General features: G+C 41.1%; 1 protein-coding gene across 1 annotated transcript in view; it reads left to right on the top strand.

The window, feature by feature from the left end:
* col22a1 (collagen, type XXII, alpha 1) overlaps window positions 1-20,394 on the top strand; it is a gene marked incomplete at its 5' end in the record, with an annotated part of 55,569 nt that extends 35,175 nt beyond the window's left edge. Inside the window, 26 exons of the mRNA XM_083899720.1 lie at window positions 972-1,016; window positions 3,016-3,093; window positions 3,180-3,215; window positions 3,296-3,349; window positions 3,438-3,482; window positions 4,056-4,091; window positions 4,180-4,293; window positions 4,591-4,644; window positions 4,823-4,876; window positions 4,956-5,009; window positions 5,130-5,183; window positions 5,347-5,400; window positions 5,480-5,533; window positions 6,445-6,498; window positions 6,599-6,643; window positions 8,384-8,437; window positions 9,271-9,324; window positions 9,452-9,505; window positions 11,847-11,918; window positions 12,030-12,065; window positions 13,640-13,684; window positions 14,280-14,459; window positions 14,532-14,598; window positions 14,689-14,871; window positions 16,515-16,592; window positions 17,824-20,394. Of these exons, the coding sequence (XP_083755846.1) occupies window positions 972-1,016; window positions 3,016-3,093; window positions 3,180-3,215; window positions 3,296-3,349; window positions 3,438-3,482; window positions 4,056-4,091; window positions 4,180-4,293; window positions 4,591-4,644; window positions 4,823-4,876; window positions 4,956-5,009; window positions 5,130-5,183; window positions 5,347-5,400; window positions 5,480-5,533; window positions 6,445-6,498; window positions 6,599-6,643; window positions 8,384-8,437; window positions 9,271-9,324; window positions 9,452-9,505; window positions 11,847-11,918; window positions 12,030-12,065; window positions 13,640-13,684; window positions 14,280-14,459; window positions 14,532-14,598; window positions 14,689-14,871; window positions 16,515-16,592; window positions 17,824-18,017 (1,848 nt within the window). The 3' untranslated portion in view covers window positions 18,018-20,394. The remainder of the gene's footprint in view (window positions 1-971; window positions 1,017-3,015; window positions 3,094-3,179; window positions 3,216-3,295; window positions 3,350-3,437; window positions 3,483-4,055; window positions 4,092-4,179; window positions 4,294-4,590; window positions 4,645-4,822; window positions 4,877-4,955; window positions 5,010-5,129; window positions 5,184-5,346; window positions 5,401-5,479; window positions 5,534-6,444; window positions 6,499-6,598; window positions 6,644-8,383; window positions 8,438-9,270; window positions 9,325-9,451; window positions 9,506-11,846; window positions 11,919-12,029; window positions 12,066-13,639; window positions 13,685-14,279; window positions 14,460-14,531; window positions 14,599-14,688; window positions 14,872-16,514; window positions 16,593-17,823) is intronic.
* Window positions 20,395-20,714: the final 320 nt, after the last annotated feature.

The following is a 20,714-nucleotide window of genomic DNA, read 5'->3' as shown; positions in this document are numbered from 1 at the left end:
AATGCACTACAGCTCGATTAAACTATATGTAATTATTTTTTGGGAGGGGGATAAAGCCTGGTGCGGGCGGCTCTAGATCAGGTGCATGACATTTAATAAATTGCCTCCAGTAAAGTGTATTTATCTCAACTTCATCCAAAAGCAGCAGGAGGCTGCTGCATTAGCTGTTCGTGTAAAAAGAAGGAAATATAATATGTTTAACAGTCACCTACTGTATAAGTTAACATACTTGTTTATAGTTTTATTGTATGACTTGTTTATTTGTGTTGTTTGTATATTTTCGACAGTGTTTTATTGTTTGTTCTCAGGTCTGTTCGGTCACACGTTTGTTTTATTTATCTATCTCTCATGTACAGCAATTTGTTTCAGCTGTTTTAAAGTGCTTTATAAATAAAGTTGGATCGCATATACAGCCGCAATCTGGATTCGTTTGACAAACTAGGCTTTAATGCAACATCATCGGGACATAAAGACGCCTAAATGTAGCGCAGTATTTATATTTAGTTTTGAGGAAAACAATCATCGATGCTTCACATTGAGTTCCTGCTAACAGGAAACTCATCAGCCTCTGGTTTTCCACCGTGTTCTGCTTGTAAACATCACGCTGCTCGTCGTCACACAGGCTCAGCACATTTTTTTTTTGCTCAACATTTCTTTTCCTTTTTTTTTAATTATCTCTTTATTTTTTTATATATATATATATATATATATATATATATATATTATAAGCTCACACCAGCTGACAAGGCAGGAGCAAAACACTGTTAATACATTATCACACGAAAGCAACTCATCTGGCTCTTTAGTTTTATTTATTTATTTATTTGTTTAAATACAGCTGCCAGGTGCACCCCCCCCACCCCTCCCCCCCCCAAAAAAAGGCCAGGCTAACAATTATGTGCACACTCTCAACTCTAAATAATCCCTAATCCAAAATAGTAAAATAATTTGATTTATGCTATTAATTACAGGGAGATCATGGACCACCGGGGATTCAAGGGCCTCCAGGGCTAAAGGTAATAGATATTCTTTTGTTGATGTGATGTTTTTTCCTGTGGCACAAATAAGAAAATTCTTATTTTGTGCGTGTGTGTGTGTGTTTTGTTCCAAAGCAAAAGCAATCTGTCTGTCCACTGCACTGTGACTGCTGCTCTGATCATGAGCCGGCTCTTTGCTGAGCTTGTTGTCAGGGGCACCGGCGGCTGGACAGGGCCATTTGCTGGATTTATGGTGTCAAATTGTTCACCCTCATCGCTGATGCATGTTCTCTCCTGAACACCAGCATGTCAACTCCCAGATTCTATTTCTTTCTTTCTGTTTTTTCCCCCGCATCACAGACCACAGTGTGGTTTTCAGCAGGCATCGCTGAATCTGACAAACTCTGATATGATCTGTCCTTGTTTTTCTCTGACATTGCGATCATTTTTGAGCGGGTTAACGTGCATAAAAACTCTTGAAATTTGGCACGAAGGTCGAAAAATGCGGTAATGGAATAGGGCACAAACCTGTTAGTAGCCCCAGGGCTCTACAGCGCCCCCAGAAGTCAGGCCAAAATTGCGTTGAATTGCTGAATTTGACTCATGATTCCAAACAAATTCCTAATGTACTTCTATTAGCCCCGCCCACTCAGAAGTCAGCCATTTTGGGTGAATGGCTAGTCTACGCATTTGAACAAACTCGTCCTAGCATGTTTGAGCTAGCCGCGTCAAACTCGGTCCATTATGTTCTAGACATTTCTGAGGGGATAAAGATGCATAAAAACTCTTGAAATTTAGCAAGGTGGTCGGATAGGTGAAAAATGCGATAATGGAATAGGGCACAAACCTGTTCGTAGCCCCAGGGCTCTACAGCGCCCCCAGAAGTCAGGCCAAAATTGCGTTAAATTGCTAAATTTGACTCATGATTCCAAACAAATTTCTAACGTACTTCTATTAGCCCCGCCCACTCAGAAGCCAGCCATTTTGGGCTATTGGGCAAAAATGGCTAGTCTACACATTTTAACAAACTCGTCCTAGCATGTTTGAGCTAGCCGCGTCAAACTCGGTCCATGTGTTCTAGACAATTTGAGGAGGTTAACGTGCATAAAAACTCTTGAAATTTAGCAAGGAGGTCAGATAGGTGAAAAATGCGATAATGGAATAGGGCACAAACCTGTTCGTAGCCCAGGGCTCTACAGCGCCCCCAGAAGTCAGGCCAAAATTGCGTTAAATTGCTAAATTTGACTCATGATTCCAAACAAATTTCTAACGTACTTCTATTAGCCCCGCCCACTCAGAAGTCAGCCATTTTGGGTGAATGGCTAGTCTACGCATTTGAACAAACTCGTCCTAGCATGTTTGAGCTAGCATGTCAAACTCGGTCCATATGTTCTAGACATTTTTGAGGGGGTAAAGATGCATAAAAACTCTTGAAATTTAGCAACGAGGTCGGATAGGTGAAAAATACGATAATGGAATAGGGCACAAACCTGTTCGTAGCCCCAGGGCTCTATAGCGCCCCCAGAAGTCAGGTCATGGTAAGAAAAAAGTCATCAGATCGGGACAAAATTTGGTGAGTTTTACTCCAGGGTTACTCCAGAGTTTCTTGATGAATTTTTTGGGGAAAAGTGGCCAAAATTGCGTTAAATGCTAAATTTTTAAAATGTTTCAATCGTGTCCAAGTCGCACATCGTTGTTCCGATTTTTACCAAACTTGGTAAACTCGTTGCTCTCATGATTCCAAACAAATTTTCAATGTACTTCAATTAGCTCCGCCCACCCAGAAGTCAGCCATTTTGGAAAAACAAAAATGGCTAGTCCTCCTAGCATGTTTGAGCTAGCCACGTCAAACTCGGTCCATATGTTCTTGACAAGTTCATGATTAAAATTTGTCGAAGGATTTTCTCTACATTATAAGGCGTGGCCTCAGCGCTCTGACAAATTTAATGTTAAATTGGCAGGAAAAGTACTTTAAAATTCCACTTTTTTAAAGCTTTAACGTAAACAAAACTGTTGTTGTTTGGGCTTGTTTGCTTAGGGTCAACCAGGACCACGAGGTGAACCAGGAGTACCAGGTGAAAAAGGTTCTTCAGGAGAAGGGAAACTGGGACCACCGGTATGATCATTGCTTTTTTAAATATATATATATATATATATTACTGACCTACAGGGTTATTTATTTGAAATGCTTGTCCTTCACAGGGACAACCAGGCAAAAATGGGGACTCTGGACCGGCGGTAAATATTTTTAATGGTTAAATATTTCATGATTGTGTTCTCGTCCACTGAAATGTGTGTTTTTTTTGGGATAATTTCAGGGCTTGAGGGGACCACCAGGAGTCACTGGTCCTCAGGGCCCAGCAGGACATAATGTAAGAGCAAAGATGAACGGATCGCGCATATCTCATAAAACTTATTCAGCAATTGAGAAAAAGTAAATGTACTTTGCTCTTGATGTAGGGTTTACCAGGAAGACCAGGAGAGAAGGGGTCTGCGGGAGAACCTGTAAGTAATAAGACATAAGTTATTCCTTTCTAGATGTTTGTCCAGATAAATTGTAGAGCATGTAGTAGAATATAAGGGGAACATAATTATGTACTGTATTCATATGTTTATGACCTGAAAACCTGGATGAAACAAGTGTATGAGATCTAATGGGCCCTCAACTTCTTACCTGATTTATAACATTTGTGAAGCGTTTGTGGTCTTAATCACTCGTTTCAGGTCTTCCAATACACCTTTTTTTATTTATTTTTGATTGTGGTCCCATTTAGAGACAAACAAACCCCAAAAAAGCAAGCATTTGGATACGTATGGACTCTATTTAACAGCTTATAATATCCTTTTGGTGCATGGTTGCAGGTGTAGTTGGACGTTGTACAAGACGAGCTCTGAGTCAGCTCAGCCCACTCTTCCAAATATGGTTTCATTTGGCCAAAATTCTATATTCAAGGCTTCAAAACAGGAGTTTACATCCAGATCTTAAGATGTATCTTCAATCCAGACAAAGTGACTATAGCCACTCATCTTGCATTCATTAATCCTGACTGATCAACTTTTCTCCATCCTGTTTCTCAGGGAAAAGCAGCAGACATTTCTGACCTGAATTTAAAGGTACGAGTCGTTGTCGGTCACTCTTGAATATTTGTGATAGTGCATCCAACCATCCATCGATTGATTAATCACAAATATGTCTCTTTAGGACGTTTGTTCAGATTGTCCTGCAGGACCACCGGGACCGCCCGGTCTCCCAGGAGTCCCCGGAGAAAAAGGACACCAGGGACCTCCGGGAAAAAGCGGTGAAGATGGTTACCAGGTAAGACAAAAATCATTCACGTGACATCATCCATCTTCGTTCTCCCGTGAAGTAAAGAACACCATGATCTTTAACGGAGTGACATAAATCGTCCACTGTCAGAGAGCGAGTGTAAGAGGGTGCAAGCTGCACTTTTTTCGCCGTCATCACTCACACAGTGGCTGCGACGGATGGAGGGCGGCTCTGTTCGCATCATTAACTCTGCGTCCTCTAGGGGCAGCAGTGAACAATTAAGACCGTGTGACGGGTGCAGTGTCTGGCCTGGACAGAGACTGATGCTCTGCTGTGTCGTTACAGGGCCCACCAGGGCCAGCGGGGCCCCCGGGAGTCTCTGGAGCCGATGGCGGAAAGGCAAGTAACTGCACCTTTATTGCTCCCAAAGGACCAAAGACTAAGTAGTTGCTTTAGTCCTATATAATACGGTGAAAAATCACATTTCCAAACTGATGTTGTTGCCACGTTGTTACATCATCTTCGTTTTTTTTCCATTGAAGTGTGACATCCCATAATAATCGCTGTGTCACCACAGGGTCTGAAAGGTGATCGTGGACCTGCTGGGAGTCCTGGAGACAAGGGAGAAAAGGTGTGTTTGTTGTTTTTTCCTCCTCTTTCTGTGTCTTAAAGCAAATTCCATTTCTAAGTCCTGTCTGCTCCATTAACAGGGTCACCCCGGCCCTCCTGGTCATCCAGGTCCGTCTGGTTTAATGGGCACCGCTGTAAGTTTATCTTATTATCTGATCGTTTTGCTCTCAACGCTTAGATCATTGCAAACAGAGTAGATTTGGTCTCTATTCCTGTCGACCTCCACTGACACGTAGCGTCTTTTTCCGCTTCAGGGTAACGACGGGCAGCCCGGCTCGGTGGGTCCTCCTGGTCCCCCCGGAGAAAAGGTCAGGCTGCACCTTGTGTACTTTCAAAGAATGTATTATTACCATTATTGTACAAACCTCCTTCCCCCGAGCATGTAGGTCAGCCGTCCTGTGGGGCGACGGTGGCCATTAATCATTTCTTCTCCTCGGATAATGGTGACCTGTTTGTGTTTGTTTGCACCAGGGCAAAGAGGGTCTCAAAGGAATCCAGGGACCACCAGGTCTTCCAGGATTAATAGTAAGAAAAATGATTTGACGTAGCTTATACGTCCATCTGTCTTTTCTGTCTCTGTCTAAATCATACATTTCACCTGCAGGGTCAGGTTGGAAAAATAGGAAAAGACGGGAGACCCGGTGAACCAGGAGAACCAGTAAGTGGAAATCATTGAACCCCATCTGTATATACACTACTATTCAAAGGTTTGGGAAATGTCCTTATTTAGTCCTTATTGTCCTTATTTTTGAAGGGAAAATAATTTTTTTTCTATGACATCTATGATAACAAATTTTGAGAAAAAAATTATAATTTTGAGGAAGAAAAATAATTTTGAGGGGAAAAAGATTTGAGTGGAAAAAATAAAAATTTTGAGAAATTACAATTTTGTGGGGGGAAAAATTTGAGTGGAAAAAATAAACATTTTGAGGAAAAAAAATTACATTTTGAGAAAAAAAAAAAATTACATTTTGAGGAAAACAATTTACATTTTGAGGGAAAAAATAAATTTTGAGGGAAAAAAATAACATTTTGGGAATTTTTTTTGAAAAAAAAAGAACATTTTGAGAAAGAAATTACAATTTTGAGGGGAGAAAAGTCCTTATTTTTGAAGGAAAAAGACCTTATTTTCAATGAATATAACATTAAATGAATCAGAAATAGACTCTACACTATACATTGTTAATTTAATTCATTGTTAATTAACGACTTTTCTAGCTGCAAACGTCTGTTTTTTTAAACGGGATTATGTACAAGTAGGTGTATAGAGGCCCATTTCCAGTGTTCTAATGGTACATTGTATTTGCTAATGGCGTTAGAAGGCTATTGGATGATTAGAAAACCCTTGTGCAATGATGTTAGCACAGCTGAAAACAGTTTAGCTGGTTCTTTGACCATAGAAAAGTCATTATTTCTAATCTTGTCAATGTCTTGACTATATTTTCTATTCATTTTGCAACTCTTTTGATGAATAAAAGTGTGACTTTTAAGGGAAAACCCAACAAAAATTGTATAGGTGACCCTAAACTTTTGACCGGTATCCTTTAACTCGTTGTGTTTTCTGTCCAGGGCAAACAGGGTGAACCTGGGCCACCAGGGAACTCTGGACTCCGGGGCCTCCCAGTAAGAATCCGCCAGTTAAAACAGATCTAATAGAAGAAGAAGAAGAAGAAGCTGGCTGTGCCTTTATTATATTATAATATGTCTTATTTCCCCCATACAGGGCTTTAAAGGCCACAGAGGAGAACCTGGAGGTCTGGGACCTAAGGTCAGTGTTCCACTCTTTGTTTTGCTATGTTTATTAACAGAATTATGCAGAAGCTATTGAGCTGATGTCTCAGCACACACACACACACACACACACACACACACACACACACACACACACACACACACACACCTGCAGGACAGGTTTTGTGCTCTGGCGCCGTGACCAATTGCACACAGCTCATTACAGAGAAAGCTAAAGCTCTGACAGGCAGCTTCTCAGCGCCCAGAGTCCACAACAGCACACATGACATGACAGAAGGCAATGTATTAAAATATAAAAAAAAAATAGAACTGTGAAGAGTTTCCATAGAGACGCTGAGAGCTGCCCTCCTCCGCTTATAATGACTGTCACTAAAATGTCATTCAGACGGGGATTATTTTCACCTTTTACTTTTTAGGACACTGACAGCTAATGCTTCCAAAAGAGTTAAAGTACCTCATTACTGTGTGGAAGGGCAGGCCATAATACTAGCTAGCTAAAAGCTAAACTGTTTACCACCACATCATATCCTCCTTTAGCATGAGTGAAAGTTTCAGGAATATTGAACTAAGACCCTAATACTGGTGCATTTTTACCTGTATCACATACTGCTGTGATTTTAAAATTCATATAATAGCTTTTTAGAAAAAGTTAGCTTAGCTAGCTAAAAGCAAAACTGCAACAATCACACTTTTCTCCTGTCTAATCAGTCATATCCTCCTTTAGCATGAGGGAATGTTTCAGGAATATTGAACTAAGACCCTAATACTGGTGTATTTTTGAAGAAAACTTTAGCTAGCTAGCTAAAAGCTAAACTGTTTACAATCACACTATTCTCCTGTCTAATCAGTCATATCCTCCTTTAGCATGAGGGAACGTTTCGGGAATATTGAACTAAGACCTAATACTGGTGTGTTTTTGCCTATATCACATACTGCTATGATTTTAATATTCATATAATAGCTTTTGAAGAAAACTTTAGCTAGCTAGCTAAAAGCTAAACTGCAAGAATCACATTCTCCTGTCTTATCAATCATATCCTCCTTTAGCATGAGGTAACGTTTCAGGAATATTGAACTACCTTAATACTGCAGTTTTACCTGATTCACATACTGCTATGACTTTAGAATTCATGTAATAGCTTTTGAAGAAAACATTAGCTAGCTAGCTAAAAGCTAAACTGTTTAGAATCACATTATTATCCTGTCCTATCAATCAAATCCTCCTTTAGCATGAGTGAACGTTTCAGGAATATTGAACTACCTTAATACTGCAGTTTTACCTGATTCACATACTGCTATGACTTTAGAATTCATGTAATAGCTTTTGAAGAAAACTTTAGCTTGCTAGCTAAAAGCTAAACTGTTTACAATCACATTATTCTCATGTCTTTTCAATCATATCCTCCTTTAGATTTCAGGAATATTGAACTAAGACCCAAATACTGGTGCATTTTTTACCTGTATCACATACTGCTGTGATTTTAGAATTCATATAATAGCTTTTGAAGAAAAAGTTAGCTAGCTAGCTAAAAGCTAGACTGTTTACAATCACAATATTCTCCTGTCTTTTTAATCATATCCTCCTTTAGCTTTCAGGAATATTGAACTAAGACCCAAATACTGGTGCATTTTTACCTGTATCACGTACTGCTGTGTTTTTAGAATTCATATAATAGCTTTTTTAAAGAACCTGACAATACAGTCAACTAAGCTTGATTAATGTGTTTTTGGTTTCTCTTTTGTGCCAAACAAACAGGGAGAAGATGGAAAACCTGGAGCACTGGGTCGTGACGGCAAACCTGGAAAGGAGGTACTTTAACAAACTTTATATTATGTGACTTTTTTTTAAATGATTTGTCGCTCAGAAAAAGAATTTCCTGTGCAATCTCACCCCTAACAGGTATCTAGTGGTGTGTGTTTTAGTGCTCCTTCCATAGCTAGTAATGGGTACTATCAGTCAGATATGCATATTTAAGAATAAATCAATATTCTAACCCATGGAATAAAGAATTTGTGCTTGACAACAATGACATAAAACCATTGCATTGTGTGTTAACTGTTTAATTAGCAGACACACATGTTTAATTTGACTAAACTCAAAGTTTACGTTAAGTTTAAGCAGAAAATATGACAGTATAATCGTGACATTTTGAAAAACTCAATATTGAGGAATACATTTAACTCCTCCACCTCTGCTGCCGACTTCCTGTAAAAATGAAATATTCATGCCCTCTCAGCATATATATATATTTCTCTTGGCTATTAAAATCCAAAATGACGTGTTTTAGCTGGAATAAAAAATGTTTCAGTCTGTGTGGAAACAAATGACGCTCCCTAAAGTCCAATAACAGCATTATACTATTAATTAAATCCATAAAAATACATTTATCTCTTATTATGACAAACTAAAATCCCTCTCACATAAACATTTCAAGCTTTTTTTTTTAGACGAAAGATGTGACACTGTCACGTCTCTGTGGAGCTGCGAGACTCAGTGATCTCACTAAACACGTTGTTTTGTCACCTCCAAAAATGGAACATTTTAATGCATCTTCATTCAGCTCTGATAGATTGAGAAGACGTGAAGACGTCAGGTTGATTTCAGCACGTCGAGGATGTGATTAAAGTGTCTGTTTTTTGCAGGGTTCCAGAGGATCTCAAGGTCCAGAGGGAATTGCTGGACCAAGAGGAGAGTCGGTGAGTATGTTTCAGTCCCTGAGAGAAACTGGCACACACATTATTTTAAAGGGCATTTGTGCTGTCTTGTGCTCGTCCTTTTGCATCAAATTTCATTCTGTTTTGTTTTGTTTTTTTCCTTCATTAGGGCAAACCGGGTGAACCAGGACCATCAGGGAAATCAGGTCTCCCTGGAACTCCAGTGAGTTATCTGTTCCGTCTGTCCATAACCTTTTAAATCACCTGTTTATCTCTTTGTTCATCATATCAGTACAGTAATAACACGCTAAACCTATAGAGAAATAGCAGCAAGTAGTATTTTCAGAGTGACTAGAGTAAATATTGTCCTGACCAGGGTGGTAACATCACTTTTTCCTTCCTGAGTGAGCGACAGCATTGAAAGGATGTGGAGCAGTTTGCTGCCAGCCCTAGAAACATTATAGCTGAGTAATATCAGAGTCTGTAAGTCTGTCTGGCTGCAGTGGACATGAGGCCTCTTTGATTCCCTCAGCAGCTTTGGTGGTTTGAACTAACTGTAGCTAACGCTGTAGCTGTGCTGGTGACAACAGGGGTGAATCATAGAAAGATGCACGATTGAAAGATGACAGAAAAATCTGCTTTATCATGGTGATTCCAGGGGCAGTGAGCTGTCATGGTCAAGGTGAAGTTAAGTGTGTAAGGATCAGGAGTCAAGTTGTAAATATTGTGACTGGGAGTGGGTTTAAATGATTATTATTATTCATTATATTTCTGGAGCGCTTTTCTAGTAACACATAGCGCTTTACAAATTGCCCATTATTCACTGGTGGTGGTAAGCTACGTGTAGCCACACAGACGGAAGCGTGGCTTTATTTCCTAGTCATCCCAGGTTGTTGTATCCTTAGTATAAAAGAAGGCTTCATGCATTTCACTTCTTCTGCAGTTTTAAAAGACCCGGTATTTAGCCTCTGTTGGCTGATTTACCTGTTTAGGTTTTCATGGTTATGTTGAACAATGCAGGTCGTCCACCTCCCCCCTCTGAGCCAGGTTCAGGGTTGTTGGTTTCACCCGAATCAAGGTCTGGAGCTAGATTTAAGGTCGCCGTAGTGTGCCGCGCACGCGCTACAAAAATGGCGTCATGTCCTGCGTCGGACCGGGCTCCGGGCTAGGGCGCGCACCGCTGAATTTTTGTAACTTTGCCAACTGTTCATGTAAGGAGATTGTTCCTACGTTATAAAAAGACGATGATTTGTGCTGCAGGAACGTGAAAGAAAGGGGAGGGATCGCTTTATGAAATTTGTGATTAACTACTGTTGCTAGGCAGCGTACTTAACTTACGCCATCTCTACTGTTGTTCGTATTGTGTGTTTATAACACGTGTTCTGTGTTACTTATTGATAGAAAGGCACCACGCGACAAAACAGTGAAATAAACTTAGTAACAACTCCGCTAAAGTCGTATATACTGGAGATACAGCGTGTGTCTCCATCTTGGATAATGCACACGTTGACTTCCTGCTTAGTCACTGAATATTTTTGGTTGTAAAAGTTGCTTCTTATGCACATTCTGGCTCCAATTCCTCCAAATCCTGCACTTTACATGTTATTCAAATCTCTAGCATCTGTACAACAGAACATATACAGATGGCAGATTAATTTAAATAATTCCAGTTTATTCCTCAACATCATTGTATTTAAGCTGCAGCCTACACACACACACACACACACACACACACACACACACACACACACACACACACACACGGGAAACGTGAGATTAGCTCTGTAGAGAAACGTTCTCTGTGCTGCCAGTGTGTCATTTTAGAAAGATATGAACTGGCACAATAATGCTGCGCAAACAGAAGTGTGTGTGTGTGTGTGTGGGGGGGGGGGGGGTGTGTGTGTGTGTGTGTGTGTGTGTTTTCGGGGTGGTCAGTGATTAGGGATTAAGGATGATGAAGAGAAGGGCGAGTGGACGTCATGACAGACGACATTCACTTGGGAAATTAAAGATCAGCAAATACAAGAGCGAGGCGGTCGATGCGGCGCGTCATACGATGTCAGTCCAGCAGAGGGAGCAGGAAGAAGCCTGGAGGAGGAGGAGGAGGAGGAGGGCACATGTAGATGAAGAAAGGTTAGAAGAGGAGAAGAGGGAGTGATTCCAGTTGGACGCTGAAGAGACGGCGTTAGAACGTTGGCAGACGACTGTGTTTATTCTAAAGAAATAGAAATGTAGTGAGTGGGAGGAGACGGAGGAGATGAGACGAGGACTTTATTATCATTTTAAGTCGGCAAACGATGATATGAGCGAATATGAATATCATTTTTGAGCATGAAAAGTGTTGGGATTAACAGTATAGCAGCTTCTCCAGCCTCACATCCCATTTCCATCTCTTCAAACTTCCAAAATCCCACTACGAGATTGGGTCGATGCCATTTTAATCCACGCCGGGGTCACTGCTGCTGTCTCCTGATAAGAAATCATAGCTTAATGTAAATCTGGTTGAATCCTTTTCCTACGACGACACGTGTGCCATCACCGCCTCTGTCTCTGCTGTCACACAGGGCATCAGAGGAGACAAGGGAGAGCCTGGCAACCCGGGATTACCAGGATTTAGTGGCCCTAAAGGCCCCGCGGTGAGTGGGACATATTTGTGTGTGTGTGTTTTTTGATTAAAAAAAATCCTAATCTCAACTCCCAGTTTTGAGCAGCTGATGTAAATGTGAACTTTCTGTCCTGATCTCCAGGGTCCACATGGTCCTGTTGGCCCAGAGGGAAAGCAGGTAAGTTCTTCTGATGTATTCCATTAATCCCATTAATCCCAATGCGCACAGTTACCGTCTCAGGCTGTCAGTGGACGGACAAAACGAATTCAATGCATAATTTCGCTCGTCTTTGATGTTTTAAAGTTGAAGTCGCAGAATGAATAATGCAGGAGGAGAACACGGAGGAAAGTGTATTTAAATTCAGGTGTAGAATATAGTTAAAAAAAACAGAGATTTTTCTCCTGCGAACGTCAGTTGGAATTTGTAAGCACCTTCATACTACACTGTTAGAAGTAAAAGTGTTAAGTAGAACCAGATAAGGTTCTTCGGCTTGTCCTCGTAGGAGAACCCTTTGTGGCTCCAGGTAGCAGTTCCACCAAGAACCCTTTTAAAACCCTTTATTCAGGAAAGGAGTTTTAAAGGGTTCTCTGGATCAAAATGGTTCTTACTGGAACCATTAGTGTTACCAAGAACCCTTGAAAAACCCTTTCTTCAGGAAAGGGTTTTTCAGAAGCAAATGGTTCCAGATGGAACCTCAGCCCTTGTAGAAGGACCCTTTTGGAACCCTCATTTCTAAGAGTCTACATGCGCTATCCATCTTCTACTGCTTTTTCCTGCACATGAGGGTCCTGGGGGGGCGCTGGTGCAAATCCTAGGCCAAAATAAACAGCCATCATAGCCATAGCCGTCAAAGTAAGTCTAGTTTCCACAGAAGTCTAGTGGTTTCAAGTACAGACTGTGTCTGTGTTCCTGACAGAACAGTTCATACTTGAGGCTAGAACATGAGATGAAGTGTCTCCTGGTTCTATTTAAAGTGGACCTAGACCTAAAGTTCCAATTAACGCTGTTTTTTAGTGTGTATCTGCGTCATTACCTTGTTTATGAAGCCCTGAAGGTTCTAAACAAACAGTTCAGCCACTGCTGAGAACGCTGTGTTTTATTGTAATCTCGGGCTTCAGCGAGATCTCTGAAAAAACCCGGCCTAGTTACGTAAACAGCGGTTCTCCTGAACAGCAGATCGTCCTGCTCTGGGCACTAGTCCGGGCACTAGTCCGGTTGCGTACATTGAACCACAGAAGAAGAATAACGTCCGTTGTGGAGGTGTTTCACGAGCGACAGTGTCTTCTGCGGCGGGGAGTCGTGAAGAAGCTATTTTTAAACACTTGTTAAAACAATGTTTTGATAATGAGTAGCAGTGCATTCACCGTTCCAGAGGGGGGAGCTGTGCTTCTGAGAGCTGGTGTGCTGAATAGTACTGGCCAATCACAAGACTCTGTCTTCTGGGGGTGAGAGTTCACTGAAATATCACGACTCAGAAACAGCGTCAGAAAAGAGGATTTCTATCGGTTTTTGAGCATAAAAACAAGTTAATGTATGTAAGTAGACCTCCATAACTAACATATATGTGCAACAGGACCACTCTATGTGAGCTTTAAATAATTTTTTGGGTCCATCGGTCAAACTTGAATCACGTTTTAGCACATTCTCATTATGGTATTTACAGACATATCATTATTGTATGATTTAGCATCACATATATCATATAACGCTAACATTCGACGTCACGTCACTGCTGTGTTGTTGCTTCGTAGGGGATGCCGGGCAGAGCTGGTGATCGTGGCCTCAAAGGAGATAAGGTGAGGTGCATTATTTCACCTTTATGTGTGATATTACTGCTTATAATCACTTTGATAAGTTTATGCCACACGGTTATCACGAAGTTATTGATCATTAACACATAAAAACTCTATTTCCGGGACCATATACAGTTACAGCATCAGTTTCAAACTCTTTTTTGGATGTAAACATGCTGCAGAATTATCATTCGATTAATTCAAGGTATGTTGTTGGCATCTATTTCTATATGCTTTCATTTTAATAATCACATTTTTACTTTTGAAACTGAAGGAATTCTTATTCTTATTCTTATTTTTCCCGGAAATTTATTGAGGTTTTGAGGGCCTGGTATTGGAAATGGGCTTGTTTTGTCGTGTTTAATTTTTATTTAACCAGGAGGGACAGATTAAGAGCAACAGATTATTTACATCCATGATCTGACAAGAGACAAGAAAGGGAAAATAAAACAAGAAACAAAATTAGATTTTAAAACAAAAAAGACATTGTAAACACTCGACCATGTAAACAAGACGCTATTCGTATGAATAGCGGTAGAAAACGAATGGTTTTCTTTAACATACTTTGAGTCTAAAAAGGACTGTTGTTCTTCTCAAGGGTGTCGCAGGTGTAAAAGGAGATAAAGGACATCACGGAGAACCAGGGATGCCTGGAAACCCTGGACCTTCGGGCAGGAAGGGCCACACAGGAATGATGGGAATGTCTGGTCCACCAGGAGAGGCGGGACCTTCTGGACCACAGGGATCTTCAGGGAACCCTGGTCTCCCAGGCCCGAGGGTGAGTTACAGCCGCGAAAACGACACCGATTCCTCCCGAGATTGTAATTAATTAACGCCTGTGTCGTCTCAGGGAGAGTCTGTATCACTGGAGCAGATGAGACGCCTCGTACAGGAGGAGCTGGCAAAGCAGTTAGATGGTGAGCAGGTCGTATTTTTGTTTTAGGAGGTCATACTTGTACCTTTTATAGAAGTATAATGTGTTTTTTGTGTTTTTTTTGTGTTTTTAGCCAAATTGGCTTACCTCATAGCTCAGATGCAGCCGGCCCACGTGAAGAGCACGGCCGGCCGTCCAGGATCTCCAGGTTCTCCGGGTAAGGACGGCAATGCCGGGAGACCTGGCCCACCTGGCGAGCCTGGCATGCCTGGGCAGAACGGAGGAGAAGGACCCAGAGGACCCATGGGCCCTAAAGGTAGGACTTTAATCCGTCTGTAAACCCGAGCGGAGGTTGTCGCTCCTCCAGTTGTCTCGTGTTTTTGTGCAGTTTTAAATCGTGAATGAGAGGTCTGACAGTTGAGGAACGTATTTCAATGAGATGTATTTCAAGTAGAGGTTTGTTATTTTTGGAAAATAGGTGAGTGAAAGTTAAAATAAGATCGATACTGATGCGTATTTTTTTTAATGTAATGAAAAGCTAGGAGACGTAATGAGGTATGATGGTAATACAGAGGCACAATGTCCCTAAATAAAGACTTTTTCAAATGTTTTTTGTTCCCTTTTGTCTCCAAAAACATCTAATCCATTGGTTCTCAAAGTGCGGCCCGCGGGCCAGTGGCGGCCCGCAGGAACATTTCTGGCGGCCCCGCAATGAATTACAATTGATAGTTTTAATCCAGGAGCTACTAAGCTTGTTAAATGTTTATTGGACATTACTGGATACAGACCAATAAGTGTAAACAGTACAACTGTATTTACTTTGTCATCAAATTTTGGATGACATAGTGACACAGTATAGTATGTCATTTTTGTCAAATTTTGGACCAAATTTTTTTTGAAAAAAATTGTCAAATGCGGGACAACATAGTTTTGTGCAACGTTTTTGTCAAATTTTGGACCAAGAACTTTTTCCCCAAAAAATTGTAAAATTTTGAACGACATAGTATAGTATGACGTTTTTGACAAATTTTGGACCAATTTTTTTTTTTTCTAAATTTTTTTCACATTTTAGACAACGTAGTATAGTATGTAATTTTTGTCAAATTTTGGACCAAATTTTTTTTGAAAAATATTGTCAAATGCGGGACAACATAGTTTTGTGCAACGTTTTTGTCAAATTTTGGACCAAGAACTTTTTCCCCAAAAAATTGTAAAATTTTGAACGACATAGTATAGTATGACGTTTTTGACAAATTTTGGACCAATTTTTTTTTTTTCTAAATTTTTTTCACATTTTAGACAACGTAGTATAGTATGTAATTTTTGTCAAATTTTGGACCAAATTTTTTTTTTTTAATTGTCAAATTTGGGACTACATAGTATTGTACAACGTTTTTGTCAAATTTTGGACCAACAACTTTTTCCCAAATTTTTTTAAAAATTTTGAACGACATAGTATAGTATGACGTTTTTGTCAAATTTTGGACCAACATTTTTTTTTTCAATTTTTTTTTCACATTTTGGACAACGTAGTATAGTATGTAATTTTTGTCAAATTTTGGACCAAATTTAAAAAAAAAAAAAAAATTGTCAAATTCAGGACGACATAGTATTGTACAACGATTTTGTCAAATTTTGGACCAAGAACTTTTTCCCAAAATTTTTTTAAAATTTTGAACGACATAGTATAGTATGCCGTTTTTGTCAAATTTTGGACCAACATTTTTTTTTCAACAAAATTGTCACATTTTGGACAACGTAGTATAGTATGTCGGCCATAGTTTTTATAATGGGATTTCTTTCAGTTTTTTTTTCTTTTTTTTCCCCCTTTGGCGGCCCTCAGTCCAATGTTGGGTTCCTAAATTGGCCCTCAGGTATCAAAACTTTGAGAACCCCTGATCTAAAACAATGGAATCAGGTTGACTGTATATTTGTGTTTTTCCCTCTTCCTGTCATCAGGCGATAAGGGATCACGAGGAGAGAAGGGAGAGCCTGGTATCGGTGAAAGAGGAGAACAAGGTGTCACCGGCCCAATAGGTAAGAACCGGTGGAATGTTTTATCTGGACTTTTAAAATAGTACATGTAAACAAACACGTTAGTCTGACTGAGATAAAAGAAAAAATACAAAAATGGATTGAAAGAATTGAAAACTTTAAAGTTCATGCATGGTAGGATGACTCGCGCTCAACATGCTAACGTTGCTAACTAGCCACGCTTAAGTTGTATTGGTCTTTGGTGTCGTAGGTCCACTGTTGAAAGTGGACATTTTGCCATCTAGCATGGTAGAGGCAGACACTTAAGACACTGTAAAAACAGACCAATTAAAGGGCTATAGTTTGGTTAATTTAAGTAAAGCTACAGTAATTAGCGGCTGTAGCTCGACTTAGCTAGCGCACGGAAAACGACTGACTTGTCTTGAACTCACACAGTCCATGGTTGCGTCCAATTAAAGGGTTATAGTTCGGTTAGTTTAAATCAAGCTACAGTAATTAGCGGTTGTAGCTTGACTTAACTAGCGCGCGGAAAGCTACTGACTTGTCTTGGTCTCACCCAGTCCACGGTTGCGTCCAATTGAAGGGTATATAGTGAATAGTTCAGTTAATATAAGTCATTAGCGGTTGTAGCTTGGCTTAACTAGCGCATGGAAAGCTACTCCCTACTTGTCTTGGTCACACAGTCCACGTTTATGTCCAATTAAAGGGTTATAGTTCGGTTAATTAAGTCAAGCTAAAATATTAGCGGTCGAAGTGCGACTTAGCTAGCACACGGAAAGATACTGACTTGTCTTGGTCCTACCCAGTCCTCGATTACGTCCAGTTAAAGGGTTATAGTTCAGTTAATATAACTCATTAACGGTTGTAGCTTGACTTAACTAGCGCATGGAAAGCGACTCCCGACTTGTCTTGGTCTCACGCAGTCCACGATTTAAAGGGTTATAGTTCGCTTAATTTAATTCAAGCTACAGCATTAGCGGTTGTAGCTTGATTTAGCTAGTGCACGGTTAGCTACTGACTTGTCTTGGTCTCACCCAGTCCTCGGTTACGTCCAATTAAAGGGTTATAGTCCAGTTAAATCAAAGTCATTAGCGGTTGTAGCTCTACTTAGCTAGCGCACGGTTAGCTACCGACTTGTCTTGGTCTCACCCAGTCCTCGGTTACGTACAATTAAAGGGTTATAGTCCAGTTAATAAAAGTCATTATCGGTTGTAGCTCTATTTAGCTAGCGCACGGTTAGCTACTGACTTGTCTTGGTCTTCCCCTGCCCCAGGTCCCGCCGGCCTGCCTGGCTACGGCAAAGACGGCGGCCCAGGACAAGCCGGAGCTCAGGGAGAGCCTGGGAACCCTGGACCCCACGGTCAGCCAGGGCCCCCCGGCCCCCCCGGCCAGTGTGACCCCACGCAGTGCGCCTACTACGCCAGCCTGGCGCAGAGACCCCACACCAAAAACGTCAAGGGGTCTTAGGATTGGAGAGCGACAGCTGTATTTATGAACTCGATCAAGAACTTTTTTTTTGCCTTTTTTCAAGATAACCTCAGCACGGAGAGCTGAAGCGATTTGTGCTGCCGGTCAGATTATTTGTGTTTTTGTTTGGTTTGATGCTTGGGACGGACGGGGATTGAGCATCAGGGGACTTTTTTTTGAATAGAAAATAAATATGGGGTAAAGAGGGCAGCTAAACAAACGCATGATTCCTGTAGAATATATAGGGAGACAACAAGGATGGCACAGGATTTAAGATCCTGGGATCTAAATATTTCATCTGTAATTATCTCAAACGAGTATCCGCCTCGCCTCACGCCATTTTACATCCTTCATAGACCCACACTGTGCTCCATCAAGCTATCGCTGCCAGTGTCCAGGATCTTCTTAACCGACTCAGTCAGCGGGAATAACGACCTTCTTGTCACCGGCTGAAATTGGTAGAGGGGACAAATCTCATTTTGTGGAGGATTGTTAATGAGTCGGTGTGGACGGCGACGAATGAAGCACATTTGTGCACTTCTGGCCTCCAGTCTGGTAGCAGTTTTTTGTTTGTTTTTGTTGTTTTTTGGATGGCATCGCAAACGAAACTAAAGTAAATCAAAGTAATTTTTTAGTCGGACGTAAACGAATCTAAACGGGAATCTGGGTTAAACGAGAGGAAAAATCTAGTGCTGTCGAACGGTAACGTTAACGTACGTTAGCGCGCGACGCGTTTCCATGACGACTGACCGGGAAAAGACGTCATGTTTAGACGTCATGTTTTACGTGACTCCCGATTGTTAAAATGAGTCTGCAAAGTAACGCTAAACTTTAAAAACAGATACGCGCACACATACGCAGTAACACAGGCATGCTAACGTTATCTGTAGCGCTGCTCTTTTCCTATAATAAACAGACCGCTCCAGTTCCCATGTAGGCGCGCTAACGGCGCTAAAAGGAGCTAACGGAGCTAACTGGTAAACGGTGCCTGGACTCCGGGTGTCGCGGCGCGTAAACATGACGTCACGCTCGTCTATTTCAGGTCAGTCGTCATGGAAACGTGTCATGCGCTAACGGGCGTTAACGTGCGTTGACCTTTTGCACAGCACTAGAAAAATCACAACGCGATGTCCGCCGTATCACTTCTCGACGTCTAATTTTACACCGTGCCATGTGCATGTGTTTCCCCACACGTGGAGACAGAAAGGAAATGTCACCATCAGATTTGTGCTCTTATGTCTAACGACGTGGACCCCATGCAGCTTTTTGAGGTGCTCCAATCACAGCCTTTGTCCAACCTTTCTCAAAAAGCTGCTTCCTCTTTGGAAAGGCCCGGGCAACTCAGCTCAGCTCAGCTCTGCTCTGAATAGACGTTTGCTTTTCTCATTCACTTCCTGGAACCTAAAATTGGAGTCCTGCTTCCCTGCATCCAAATGACCAGAGCTTTGTTTGTCGCCGCTTTGAAAGATGTTCAGCTGCACGTCCCTCGTGGACCGATTTAACCGATCGCCAGCCTTCTAGAACTTAATAAATACGCCAATCAGAGCGGTAATTTAGTTTTGACTTATTATGGCCAGTATTTTTGTAGCCGTTTGAGAGTTTAACTTGATAAATACAGTTCAATACACCTTTTTTGGGGGTGTTGTCAGTGTTTCCGTCTCTGAAACTCTGTTCATGTTGTATTTCAAACGAGGGGAATCTGAACAGGAAGTGCCCTCCGTCCGTCATTGGTCACCGTCTCCGGTCATGGGTTTTCGCGTTTGATTTCCACACAAACGCGACCTCGAGGTGGTGCAGAAGTCGGATCACGTGAGTTGCGTCGTGTTCAGAGGTTAACGGGGAGCAAAAAATGCCTTTAAATGTTTGAAAAACGGCCATTTCTAAAAAACCCTGACAAACAAGTTAGCTAAGACGGGTCAAAATGACCACAGGTGATAGTGTGTGTTTACAGCCCCCCTTCTATAGCTTTAAGTGAAGTCGAAATGTGTATGAAAGAACCACCTGCTCTTTTAAGTCAAACTATTTAATATATACTTTACTATTAAGTCCAACCACAGCAGTATTCGCGTTTCTTAGCTTCGTTAATGCACAAATAAACCATGTTACAGGAGTTAAGTCTCGTATGTTCTCCGATGCTTATATAGGCCGCGCCCGTTTCTATTCCTTTTTTAACTTATCTTGATAAATTATTCACCATTTGAACCGATACGGATGTGTTTTAGTGCATTAACTCTTTAACTTTAACTCATTTACTTTTGGTTTTTGAACATTTTACCTTTTTTCCTGATAAGTCGGTGCTATTTTAAAAATAAACCAAAAAACGAGTAGCCTATCGTAAGTATTGGAAAGACACATGTACTGTAATGTATAATAAAGAATGGAACAAAGTCATTTTATAATACACGCTCTCGTCAGTGTTTGTGTCCGACAGCCAACAACACAAAAGGCCTCGTGCATCTTTTTCCCGCTTTGGCCGCGAGCCGCGATCGGAACGGCCGAATCAAAGCGACGTCTCTGGGGTTTTTTGCTGCCGTGTAAATTCTGTTCCTGCAGCTCGGTAAAGGTCAGGTTTGATCTGCCGAATGTGCAGAGAAGCTGTAGGGATCATGGACGTTGACTGGCTTTTGTAACTAAGCAACCAAGACGATGTATTCCTGAATTATATATCCGCTACAGGACAAACGAGCCTGTTTTTCA

Source organism: Microchirus variegatus, assembly GCF_963457635.1.
Source record: "Microchirus variegatus genome assembly, chromosome: 13".
NCBI classification, from domain to species: Eukaryota; Metazoa; Chordata; class Actinopteri; order Pleuronectiformes; family Soleidae; genus Microchirus; species Microchirus variegatus.
Note: the sequence above shows the minus strand (reverse complement) of the source record. Positions and strands in the feature narration are given on the sequence as shown.